Source organism: Chanos chanos, chromosome 8, assembly GCF_902362185.1.
Source record: "Chanos chanos chromosome 8, fChaCha1.1, whole genome shotgun sequence".
NCBI classification, from domain to species: domain Eukaryota; kingdom Metazoa; phylum Chordata; class Actinopteri; order Gonorynchiformes; family Chanidae; genus Chanos; species Chanos chanos.
Window position 1 is genome coordinate 12210249 of NC_044502.1, and position 13434 is coordinate 12223682.

Consider the following 13434-nt stretch of genomic DNA (forward strand, 5'->3'; position numbering starts at 1 on the left):
ATAAAGATGGCTGAAATGAACGAGAAGCGACAGCAGGCCTGGTTTTAGCTGCTCAGCAGTAGTATGTTTTGGAAAGTAGCAGACTGAATGGTTTGTTAGTGAAAGTAGACAAAATTTGGCTGCTCTTCTGCTTCCTGTTTAATGTGATTTGAGTACAAATGGAGAGGGGAAAGGAAGATGACAGAATCTCTGTCTCTCGGTTTCACTCTTATGTTGTGCTGTAAAGGAGTAGGACACACTCCAGATTGAAGACAAGGGGATGATGGTCTCTTTGGCTGCTGGAATTGGACCATAAACAGAGCTTTGTTCACAACACCTATGAAAGCGCTGCTCACAAAGACTGAATAAGTGGGAATAAAACCTGATCAAAGGGTCGAAAATGGCCTGTGCTAGTGGTCTATAATCTACCCAAACAGACCCAGAGTTCTCTCTGCAGTCTGTGTACAGCCTCAGTCCCCATCTCTAACCAGCAACTTCGTCTGTTACATGTTCAGCCACCGTCGAAACTTGATATTCCCTCTGCCTCTGCCGTGCTGTTGGTGTGGCGCGTGCTGCTGCTTTTCACTGTGTGGAAACTCAAGCGAGCCAGAAAGAGTCGTCTGGTGTGTGTTACCAGTACGCCCTACCTCTTGTATGGCTTCCCCACAACTGTGCTCACCTCTCCATTCTTCAGTATCTTCCCGGCTCTGTGTGGTTAGACGGAGAATGAAAGAATGGAATGAAGTGTGCGAGGGAAAGGGATGGTGGGATGACCCTGTGAATGGAGCCATGAACTTTTTCAAGTTGAACGGATGGCCCCGTGAGTGAAGGAATGAAAATGCGAATGAGTAACACACAGAGAGAGAGAGAGAGAGAGGGTGGCATGTCAGTGGAGTGTTGGCTCCTCTGGTCCCTGAGTGAAATGCCAGGCGTGATGCACCTGTCTCTCAGCCAGACTGCAAGTGATGTCGTTTAGAGCCGTTGAGTGACAGCTGTGGTCTGTACCCGCCAGAGACAGACTATTTATAACCCACGGCCGGAATCACTTTCCTCCAGTCTGAACTTATGCCGAGAGGAGCGAGGGGCAGACAGGGGGAGGGGGAGGGAGAGACTCATCAGCGCTGCTCCTCCGCGGGACTCCCGACTCTACGGCGCTACCCAACCAAAACAATCCTTTGCGTTTTGGCAGCCTTCCAGTTAAGGGGGAGGGGAGGGGAGGGGAGGGGGGGGGGCATGGTCTTAGATGACTGTGTGTTTTTGTGAATGTGTGTGGTTGGGCACGTGTGTGTGCTTAGCTTTGCAATGCCTGAAATGTGTGCATCGATAAAGACGCCCTGCCCTGTAAAGATTGGTTGAGCACACACACACGCCGGGTGGGGGTGGGGGTCTACGGCGACAGGCAGGCCGGTTTTCAGACAGAGTCCCTGTGCTGAGCACCTGCTGGGCTGCTGGAGCAGAGCAGCCCTGTTTACGCTGAGAAGTGTGTGAGCCAAGTGCTCTCATTAAGGCTGGATCCTTTACACAGCACACACTGAATGTCAAGGAGGCTCAGGGAAGGCCTGTGACCTAACACCATACCAAACACTTAATGCCATCCAAGGATTTGTTGTTGTCAAATGGACACCAAAACACAATCTTTTTTCCTACACTTTTCATTTTTCACCCTCTTCCTCCCAAGTTGAAATACCCACTCTTTTGTAGGTCTCTCCATGTATAGTAGTCAGTTAGATGAGCACTGTACTTTGGGTCGCTTTCACAGAATGTCAGTGAGTGAGACAGGGAGAGATTTACACACCTAAAGAAGAGTGTCCAGTTGTGTTCACTGTGGACCCCACTGTGAACATGATGTGAGAGCTGGGACTCGCATTATGATTGTTGCATTTTTTGTTGAATGCAAGATGCAGCACTCTGTTCTGTAGAGTTGATTATGAAAAGGGTAATGTAAGAAAAAGAGATGATTGTCGTTTTTCTGTCCGATTGTCTTTGTTGACCACAAACAACTTTCCTTACGGACTGATGACAGAATTCCGAGATGTGTTGGATGGGATGATGACTTGCCTGCAATGTCTTCTGAAAAAGCTTGATAGAAGTAGTTCAAACTAAGCAGATCAAACACAAGCGGTGATCCTTAATTGGACACTAGTAGCATAACAAGCATTTCATACAAAGCACTTATCACCATGATGCCTCTTAGATAACTTATCTACCAGTTAGTATCACGCACATCCCCTTAATCATGTTTAGTCTGGCATTAAACATGATCCCAGCTGTTCTTGTTTTCACACGTCGCGGAGGTGATACACAAACCTCCTCTTGCATCTCTGTCTGTCTCTTCTCATGTATCTCTCTCTGGATGCTCTTCCCATTGCCGAGTGCAGCGTGTATGTGTGATGAGAAACAACCTCCCCTGACAGCTGCACATTAACACATTTTAATGGATGAGTGCTATTCATTAGAGCCATCAGCAAGCACAGCAGCAGACTCAACAGCTCACCAAAAAAAAGGGGAGGGGGGGATTTCCGCAGTTTTGTCAAAGAAAAAAAAAAAGTGTGGATGGCAAGTGCACGCACTGATAATTTGCCTCATTCTCTGTATGTGGTACCGTTTTTCTGTCTAACTGTTTGCAAATTACTGAATCAGTGATTTTTATCACACTTGCACAGTTTAGATCCTCAGATCTGCAAGCTAGTGCAGGGTCATGTTCCTCTGAACCACTGTGTGTCATAGACTTATTTCTTGGTCTCTTGATTCATGTTGTGTGAAGTATGGAGAATAGGAAGATACCAGCTCTGAGGGGCCAGCACTCAGAGCAGGTGGTACTAACAATGGCTCATGCAGTCAGCTGTGTTGTATTTTTTTTTTTTAATGAAATGCAAAATAAAGTTTTCTGTGTACACAATATACTCTGCAGGTTTATGTCATTATAATTGCACTTTTAAACCACATGTCGAAGTGGTGAAAGGCAAACACAGCGCTTACCTTTTGTCTGTGTCTCTCTGCAGAACTGGGCTCTTTGTCATGGGATGACCTGGAGAACGACCTCCCCGATGAGCTAATTCCTAATGGCGGAGACCTGGGGCTGATGGGCATGCCCTCTAATGGTGGTGGTAGTGGTGGAGGGGGAGGAGGTGGCGGAGGACTGGGCACCATGGTTCCTGATGCTGCTGCCAAGCACAAGCAGCTGTCAGAGCTCCTGAGGGCAGGCAGCAGCTCTAGCCTATCGGGGGGACTCAACTCCGCCAGTCCCCAACCAGGAGGTATGGGCACACAGCTGGCCACACTGGGCAAGAGCCCGCTGGGGCAAGGCTCACCCTCACACCCCTCCCAGACTCAGAAAGCAGGGGGCGCCGCCGCAGGTCAGGGCAACAACGCCAACGCAGCAGGCATGGGACTCAACACAGGCTTCAACCAGGCCATGCTTAACAGTGGCCAGCCCCACGGGCTCATGGGCCAGAACGCTGCCGCCCAGCCGGGTCAGGTGATAAACGGGACGCTAGGGCCGGCGGGGCGCGGCCGAGGGGCCGGGCTGCAGTACCAGGGCCAGGCCATGCAGGGGACCCCGGCAGTAGGAGCAGGGGCATCAGGAGGAGCTGGAGCGGGAGCTGGAGGAACGGGCAGCGTGCTGGCAGAGACCCTCGCGCAGGGCACACAACAGATGGGCACGCACACGGCCATCAACACTCAACAGGCTGGCAACATGAACAAGGTGAGATGGCTCTTTCTTTAGGGGGGGGTGTTTTGTATTGACCGTGTATGGGAATGTTATCAGTCGAATGAGGCAGAATTTGTCATCGCAGCAGGTGAAGAGAGATTGAAAAGTAAAGGTACGGTAAAAGCTGACTGTGGGTAATTAGGTCGTATTGGATACTTAACTTTACCTTGTGCATGAGGGATGTAACGGTTTTCAAAAACCTGAGATTTGGTATGTTTGGTATCTGCTCTTGCACAATTATTGGCAAACCGGAAAACAATTTGAACGTTGCAGCAGTTGCCAAGAGATTATCGTACGAATGTTGTAATTGTATCATTATGCGAGTTGTTCAGGTATGCTGATCACATGACTGGTTTATTTAAATGGTACGTGTAGTGATGGCGGTAAATGGTTAATGCTCCCGACACTTACAAATGCTGTACATTTGTACCATGTTATCACATCTGTTGAAGAAGAACATTAGAGAAACATTTTATTCTGATTGAAATGTTTGGTTTATGACTGCATTGTTTCTCTGTTTTTGAGACTTTACCAACACTGCTGTGTGTCTGTGTGTGCATGCGTGCATGTGTTTTTTTCCCCCCAGTGTGCTTAATTGCCCACTTAATGTGCGCAGTAATGTTCCAAAACTCCCCATAAAACTGATCCTACTTTGTTTAAAAATGCATGATAAATTTAAGCGGGCGCACCACAGTGGGTATAAAGGCAAATTAAAAGAGCTCAATCAAAAGTGCTTTGGACTGGAATTGCTCCTTTGATGCAAATTGAGTTGCATATGAAAGGAGAATGCTATCTTTCCTCTCCAGCTAATCCAAGCGCATTGCATGTATAGATTTGAGGCGCTTGACTGATCCGTCCTCGCACTGGACAGTGAGCGCTTAAATGCAGCGTTTGACTGCCATTGAACTTGACTTTGTTACGGTCCATTGTTTTGGTGTTGAGAATATCCTCTGACTGGTGAAACAGCAGGGAATGTTTACCTCCGTCTGACAATACTGTGGTTTCACAGGAAATCAATAGGAAACGATTAGACCGTCTCACTTTCACACAGCGCACTGCCTGGTCTTACCACATGAGAAGCCCTTCTCTGTAGTAGCTCGGTGGCCTTTCTCAATCTGTGCACGTGTTAGAGGGAGACAGAGATATGTATAGTGTATGGGGCTGTGGTTACTGCGCAAAAAAAAAAAAAAAAAAAAAGGCACTTTGTAGTGCAGAGTCGTAGTGTGCTATCGACTGTATGTGACAGGAGGGTGAAAATGAAAACGATGAAGCTGCTGTATGAAGAGCTGTGGCTTTGGTTTCTCATTTCAGATGAAAGAGAGCCTGGTGTGATAATACAATGCATGTTTGTGGCTGCCATACATCTCTGCCTTGGCTGATTTCCCACGTATTTTGTTTCACGGTTGCATCTGTGAATGGGCTATTTGAAATGATTGAAATGGCTGTAGCAGCGCGGTGTTCCCAGCAAATCCGTGCTGCGATACATCAGTTCACCAGCTCAAAAATTATTACAAGACTTTCATTTTCCACATTCTCTTTTTGAGCTTGAAAGGGACGTAGCGTCGTTTACTTTTTCCATCCGTCTTTTTCGCATACTTTTTTTTTTTTTTTGCGGTGGTTTGTTGGAGGGCTGTCCCGAATACCATTGTTTGGGCTCTGGAGCTTCGGTAGTAAGCAACAGCGAATATTCGGAGCTTCGGCTCGGGGGGAGGGGGAGGGTGCTTTGCGTGGCTCGAGAAGGACTCAGCCAGACACTTCTTCAAAAAATGGATGTTCCCGCATCACTCCTTACGTTTTATTTTAATGGATCAGTTGCAACTATTTTCCAAGCAAAGTAAGTGCATGTCGCATTCATGCAAGTGCACATGTATGCGCTCATGCATGCACCATAGGCACTTTCATTAATGTGACCTTTTATGCTGGTATTTCCACTGTGCACGACCGAAAATTCACTCCTGCAATGTGTGCAGGATGCAGCTTTTTTGTTGCAGACTACTTCACGAGGAAACGGGTAAGCCTTCTGGAGGTCTTTAGTCAAGACCAACTTTCTTTTTGGCATGATGCTAACCATTAGTGCACTGACAGATTCTGTCAGACAGCACCACAAGCATCTTACCAGCAGCCTTGACAACGACACATTGATTTGTATGTTTGTGCGTCAGTGTTGAATTCAGACGCGTGGTGCATTGTCTATGTTTTTTGATTGGTTTAGTGAATAATGAGTAGGACAGAACATGATAAACGTCTTTGTAAGCGCTGAAAACAAGTGTAATACTATTATTATTATTTTAATTTTAATTGGTACAATTTGGTAGTGAATGTTGAAAACCGGGACATTTTAGTGTTTTACAGATATTTGTCGGGACTCAGCTTGAAACCGGGACAATCCCAGACAAACCGGGACGTCTGGCTGACAAAATGTGTTTTGCAGTTCGCCTTAACTGATAGCCTACATTTACGGAACACGAAAATGAATGAATATCCCAAAATTGAAAACCGAATACCGACCCAACGAACGAATAAGTCGAAGATTGGGGTCCAGCCCTAGTTTGTTTTGAGGGAGCGCAGAGTGAAGGAGCAGCCAAAGCCGGCAGAGCTGAAGCCTGTCTCTACAGTCTGGCTGTGGAGTGGCCAATGCTGGCGGCTGCATTGTTGAGTGAGTAAGCATGGGCACGGTGGGGAGGGGGGGGGGTGGGCAGCGATGAAGAGAGGCTCGTCTCTGTGCCTCTCAGCTGGGCTCTTTTATCTGCTCTGCTGGAGCGCTGTCAACAGCCGCGAGCTGTACGCAGGCAGGCTGCTGGGGATCAGGAGCGCTCAAGGCAGGGTAGAGCGGGAGACGGAGGGGGAGAAGAGGAGCCACTGACTCTCCTCGGCTCACGTTTTCTCTCTCTGCCACAGACGGAAGAGCTGTGCTCCCAAATAAGGTTGTGCTATATGTATCGTCTACGATAACGTCTTAATGGTTGTTTTAGCGATGTGCGAGTTGACACTACTGAGTATTTCAGCAAAAAACAATAAAAATCCGCCTTGAGAGTCTGTGTATTGGCTGCGTCATGTAGACCAGCAGGATAGACCACTGCGTGTGCACGTTGAGAGTGCATGTAGTGTGCTAGTATAGGTGTACATGGTCACTGCAGCGTAGCTGACTAAAAATGCATGACTGAAGTTAAAAATGAGTGAACAAACAGCATCAGGAGACAAAACACAGACGTCCCCAGCCTCGCAGTCTACGTTGTTAGATTTAATTGCTAGACGTGGATCATCCTTGCTTGCGCGGAGGTGGTTTGGCTTTGAAAAGACAAATGTTGCTCAGAAGACGGCAATCTGCACACTGTGTTGGAAATTAAGGAGAAGTGTGTGTTTAAAATGAGCTCATTATAATAGTTTCTGTTGTGCAAATTTTTACAAAGTAAATCCTGTAGGCCACTTTGAAATGGTTTACTCATACTTGCACTGTTTGATCTCAGTAATACTCTCAATGTGATTTCAATGTTTCTGTATTGTTTTTACTTGAATGCTTCAGTTTTAAGTAAATATCTAAGACTTGTGTTCCTTGAACACCTTCTTTCCATTAATATCATTAGTAAGCAACAATTAGTATCCTATAAACGAGAGCTAGTACAATATAAGACTTTTACAGACATATTTTTGAAGGATGCAGAATATGGTCTACTTATTGTTATTGACCATATCACAAATATCACTATTTGTCAATATTGTACACTCCTACTACCAAACACTACATCAAACAGGTCTGTTCAGCCCAAACTTGCCCTGCTTTGTTTCTGGGACGTCAGGGTTCTGGTGAAATTAGGATGACACTTCAAATGTGGCTTAGTAATTCTAACGCCCACACTCTAATTCAGGCGATATCGTGTTTTTTTCCATTATGTTATCTTGCTACGCAGTGTTTACATGTGTTTCTATGCTTAGTGAGTGTTTGGTATGTATTGAGGGTGTAACGATTCACCAATACGAATGGAAAACCAGTGCGACTACATCTATGCACAGACCCTTGGATTAATCCTAATGTACCATGAACTGGTTGATGGCCCGATTCTAAAGTCATGAGTTGGTTTACAGAGGCTTTGCTGCTAATTCTGCTTTAGTATAAACTAAGCTGCTGCGGGAGACTCATTGATCTAACATTACAAGTTATGTTACTTTCAACATGATAATGACCAGCTCTCATTCGTTAATAAATCTGCACAGCGTGTTGCGTTGAACTTTTACGAGAGTAACGTCAACGTTGCTTGTGAGGTAAAAACAAGAACAGCATGTCCGGCAATGCTGACACGGTTTACAGTGCGCCATCAGATCTGAAGTTTGGGAGACATTTGGATTTTTTAAGAAAGAACAAAAATGAATGTCAATGTTAAATAAATGTTAAGAACTGTATCAGATTGCATTGTATCGCACAGCACTGAATCGAGTCGCTGAATCGTTATAGTCGAATCGCTGATCGTATCGGTGAATCGTTACAGCCCTCCCTTATCTTCTGTCCCTGCTCTTGTGTAGCTCACTCTGTGACTGCCTGCCAAAGGAGCGTGTTAAACCTTATATAGTTTGAAGGATCTGGGTCAGTGACTGTTCACTTGACTGCAATTATCCCCAATCAGAAAGTCCTGGGACACATATGGTCATGCTTATGGAGGGCTGTGAAATACCAGTGTCATTCTGACAGGAGTAAGCTGATTTAGATTTGTAACACTTCTTTCTGAAATCTTTGGTCTGCTCTTTTTATTTCAGTGAAGATCAAAGAGATTCATTGTGATTACAGCGGTTTTTAAGCAGCGATTTGTGAAACCATGTTGGAAATGGTGTCATTAATCACTGATTAATGAATTAATCATTAGTGGTATAGCTGATGGGGGATAAGAGGTGTTAGTCATTGTGTAATTATCTCTGTGTCTGTTCTTGTCGTTAGATGGGCCTGGCAGGGAACAGCAGTCCGTTTGGGCAGCCTTACGGGCAGGCAGGGGGGCAACAGCTAGGGGCTGGTGGAGTGAACCCCCAGCTCCAGAATAAAGGCACTCTTCAGAACAGCCTCCCACTCTTCCCCACTGATTTGAAGGGTCCGCCCGTCACCAGCGTGCCAAACCTGGTGAGTCTGCTACCCCTGAACACCTCCAGTCAAAACTTTCACTCAATCATAGATAGTCACTGATACGAATAGACATAAGGTACCTTACCCAAGCAATGGAATGTGTAAGCCAGGCTCCGTATTTTGCAAAATAATTAAAACTAAATTGAATTAAATTAAAATGTCTCTTTTTTTTTTTTTTTTTTTTTTTTTTTTTTTTTAGTATTACGTTTTTCCTTGTTTTAGTCACTACTGAATGTGTGAATTAGCGCTGAAATTCCGGTTCAAGGTAGGAGACCTGAACCAGCCACGTATTTTACTTTCTGTCTGCCATTAAGTGCAGAGAAGAAGAGCAAATGACCAGTTTGGTTTCTCCATCGTTGTGTACTTGCAGTTTCCAGTCTGACACTGAACAATTAACAGCAGGTTAATTACAGTCCTCTACCTCCACCTCTTTTCCTCCGTCTCTTCTTTTAGTGGTTTTTATTTCCCGAACTGCTTCATATCCTCTCAGCACTTCCACCACCAGATGGGCTGTAACTCTTGATTTTACTGACTGCTGTCTTTTATCTCTCCTCTCTCTCCGTCTCTCTCTCTCTCTCTCTCTCTCTCTCTCTCTCAGTCTCAGATGCAGCAGCAGCAGCCCCAGCAGCAGCAAGTTCCAGCGGTGGGCATGGTGCCGGCCCAGGGCGTGTCGGCAGGCCCCACGGCTGACCCGGAGAAGCGGAAGCTGATCCAGCAGCAGCTGGTCCTGCTGCTCCATGCCCATAAGTGCCAGCGGCGGGAACAGGCTAACGGAGAGGTTCGCGCCTGCTCCCTGCCTCACTGCCGCACCATGAAGAACGTCCTCAATCACATGACCCACTGCCAGGCTGGCAAGTCCTGCCAGGGTGAGTGAAATGGAAGGGATACCGCAAGGGCGTGTGTTTCTGTATGGATTGGCACGTTGGTTTATTAGGCGTACATGTCAGAGTATTCAGTCAATAAGGCAGGGACGGCCCAGGCCAGTGTTTTTGGAATTTGTCATTTTCAGTTCTCAATGACGGCATGTTTTTTTGAGAACCTAAAAACCGAGTAAGATCACTCTCACCTCATTGTATTGAGACATTCGGACACTCTGTGCTCTTTAGAGTTTTGTTGGTCAGAATGTAGCTTGTAAAAGAAGAAAAGAATTGAGGATGTAAAAAAAAAAAAAAATCATGGTTGCGATGGGATTGTTTGACTTAGAGACAGAGATTTATAGTGCAAGCTCAGTTAGAGGATTTGCCTCAAGGGCGTGTGAGTGTGTGTCACTCTTGTTCCCTGTGTAAACACTGGGACTTTGCTGTCTCTACAGAACTGCATTGTCTGCCAGCATCTGTACACTCAATGAGCCAGTAAGAGTTCTGTCAGAGACACACTCACACACACACACACACACACACACACGCAGGCACCCGGTTGGTTCTTAAGCCACATGCTGCAGATGGGAATTTCCAGAACAAACGTTGCACACCATGTTTTTAATATCAAATGCTTCAAAAATGACCGAGTGAGAGTCGAAGTTTTTTTCCCCTCCTCTCCAGATAATGCAATACTGAGAAATGTGTCTGATTTAATGAAAAAGTCTCCCTCTGGCCAACTCTGTGTGTCTGGGCCTAGCTGCGCAGTTTGTCTTGGGCTCAGAGTAGAAAACGTTCGGTTCAAGCCAAACATGGCAAGTGAGCCAAACTCGTGTGTCAGCGTGCCAGTTCATTTCCTGGCATTTCTCAACCGCCAGAATCACCTGCTCGTTTTCTCTCCTGGACTGGTTCCATCATCGGAGACTAGTCTCTGACAGATGCACATGCTCCTTAACTCAGCGTATTATGTAGCAAAAAGTAATGCTGAGGCCAACATTGCTTGTCTGTATGTAACTGGTGTAGAAATGTCCTTAACTTGGAGTTGAATGTTCTGTGTCAATGTAGTGTTCAATTGACACCGATAGCAAGCATTTATTAGTGAGAAGTTGCAGAATGTTCCAGAGTCTACCACAGAATGATAAAAGATGGGATGTAGTGGAACCAGTGAGAGTGCCCAGATTTGAAGTCCCTGTCCTTCACTGGGCTGGCTGAACCTCTCTGGCCCTGAGCTTCCTACAAGCTCTTGACTGCTGAGAGGCTGTCAGTGTGCCTGCGTTGGCCCAGCAGTGTTGGACAAAGGGAGGGAACCCGTCCTGTCCTGTCAAGCACCAAGAACATGATGATTTGGATCTTTCAGAGACCAGCGACTGTTTAGTGCCTTCTTGATTTTCAGTGACAGCTGGTGTGTGTGTGTGTGTGTGTGTATATATGTATGTGGTCATTGGGAGCTCTTTGCAGACTTATTTTCTCTCTCCCTCTGCAGTGGCTCACTGTGCATCCTCCAGACAGATCATCTCGCACTGGAAGAACTGCACTCGACACGACTGTCCTGTGTGTCTGCCACTAAAGAACGCCAGTGACAAACGCAACCAGCAACGTGAGTGTCTCTCACCCACAGTCTCTCTCTCTCTCTTACACTGTACTGTGTTTTGGTTTATTGCTCTTATCAGCTAGGGGTCAGTGAGTACATGCTTTTTGTAGTGTTTTTTTCCCCCCCAAAAACATTCTCTAGTCTCAACAACTCCTGCTTTATTGGGATTTGCCTTAGTTTGCCCAGTGTAACTTTTAATTATGCCGTAATTGTGTAGACAAGTTTTGGGCCTACTATTTTTAAGTTTTTTGGCAGCCCTAAAGAATAAAGGATGGCACATTTGATTCACTCGTGTTGCTAAAGGAATATCAGTTCTCACTGTTGCTGCAGATCAGCTAGTAAATACCTTAGAGCTCCCCCCATAGAGCGTTGTCATTTCAGCCAGTCTGTCACGGAGCACAGAACAGCTGAGAACAGTCCTGTGAAGCTTGGAATCTGAGAAGCAGGGGGAGGGGCAACTACACACGCAGGGAGGAGGGGCCTGAGGAATCACACTGTGCCATTGGCTGCCAGAAAAGTGACTCATTTAAATCCCCCGCTGCTGCTGCAGCTAGAGTTGACTGCCTGCCTGGCACTCTTGCTCAATTTCTCATTTTTTTCCCCCGTCTCTGTTGAACATCTCTCATCACAGCACTGAGAGAGAGAGCTGGAGGTTTTGCTTCCCCTGAGTTGGAAATGCTTTCTGGAAAGAATAATGCTATAACGTACTTTTTATGCAGATGGTCCCTTCTTTTTTTTTTTCTTTTCTCTTCTTTTTTTCTGCTCTGGTCTTTTTTATATGCTTTGGATTTTTCTTTGTTCAGTCCTTTCTTTGTGTGTAACAAACGAAACCCATTAAGTCAGCTCAAACACTGAATTCACCAGGGCTTTGTCCCCCCCCCCCCCCCCCCCCCCTTTTTCTTCAGATCACGAAATGTCATACTGCACTGTCTTTCTCGCTATGCGCACCAGTAATCATTTGGCTTTATCGACATCTTCATTTGTGGTATTATCATCTACAATCAGCCTAATGTCTTCACATTTTCTCCTCTCTTTTCTCTCTCTGCATCTCCCATTGCAGCCATGCTGAGTTCTCCAAACGCTGGCTTGCAGAACTCTATAGGTACAGTGGGCACAGGACAGCAGACGGCTCCCACTCTGAACAGCTCCACGCCTATAGACCCCAGCTCCATGCAGAGAGCGTATGCTGCTTTGGGTCTTCCCTACAGCAACCAGCCACCCACGCAGACACCTGCGCAGACGCAGGTTCCTGGGCAGCCCAGCACGCAGACACCCCAACAGCAGCACCCACAACAGCAGATGAGGCCGATGAACCCTCTAGGTAAAGACTCGTCTGACTCACAGTACACTATCAGCATGATGATTATCACGTAAAACCGGTTGTGTGTTTAGACTGTTGGATCTTGCTGTACATTCAGTATAAACACACCTTGTTTGAAGTTGAGATGTGAGCAAATCAGAATTTCTATTATTGTGGCTCATCAAATCATATTGGTTGTGTATATATGCAAAGCTTTGTGTTAAAACGCAGGAGGCTGAGCGATGTCCGACATTGAAAGCAAGTCTGATACTGAATGTATTGGCTGTGTTTTATGAAGTTTTCATGTGTGTGTGTGGTTTTTTTTTTGTACAGGTGCTAATCAGATGAATTTGAGTGGAGGGGCTCTTGGGGTTCCTACATCAGAACAGGCCAAACTGCACGCTGACAACTCTCTCCCGTCCACACTCAACGCCAATAAGTACGCATCCGTGAGCCCTCGCACACACACAAACAGTTTTCTACCACTACGGAACACGTTGTCCTCCCCCTCTATAGGACTCTCTCAAGGCTGAAGTGACAGTCAGCATTGAATTTTACCACAGTACACTCCGAGTATATGGTGTAAGACGTCTCCCTCGCTGAGCTCTTTCTCTGTCCGTTTCTCTCCTGCAGTCAGTTGATGGCAGACGGGTCAGTGGTGGGCACTATGGGAAATTTGCCCACGGCTGCTCCCATCTCGTCCACGGGGGTGAGGAAGGCCTGGCACGAGCACGTCACTCAGGACCTGCGAAACCATCTCGTGCACAAACTGTGAGTCCATCTGCCGTAGCCCTCAAAGCTTGACAGCCCCTTTCCACTGCGCTAAACTCATGTCCTGTTTTTCTAAAGATGCTGTGTTGTCTTTCCTAGTCATTTTGGCAATCCTTA

General features: G+C 46.3%; 1 protein-coding gene across 1 annotated transcript in view; it reads left to right on the forward strand.

The window, feature by feature from the left end:
* Positions 1 to 13434, forward strand: part of crebbpa (CREB binding lysine acetyltransferase a) — a 35494-nt gene that overhangs the window by 9780 nt on the left and 12280 nt on the right. The window contains exons 2-8 of the mRNA XM_030781279.1: positions 2982 to 3685; positions 8619 to 8795; positions 9424 to 9664; positions 11139 to 11252; positions 12307 to 12567; positions 12880 to 12985; positions 13180 to 13317. Coding sequence (XP_030637139.1) covers positions 2982 to 3685; positions 8619 to 8795; positions 9424 to 9664; positions 11139 to 11252; positions 12307 to 12567; positions 12880 to 12985; positions 13180 to 13317 — 1741 coding nt within the window. The remainder of the gene's footprint in view (positions 1 to 2981; positions 3686 to 8618; positions 8796 to 9423; positions 9665 to 11138; positions 11253 to 12306; positions 12568 to 12879; positions 12986 to 13179; positions 13318 to 13434) is intronic.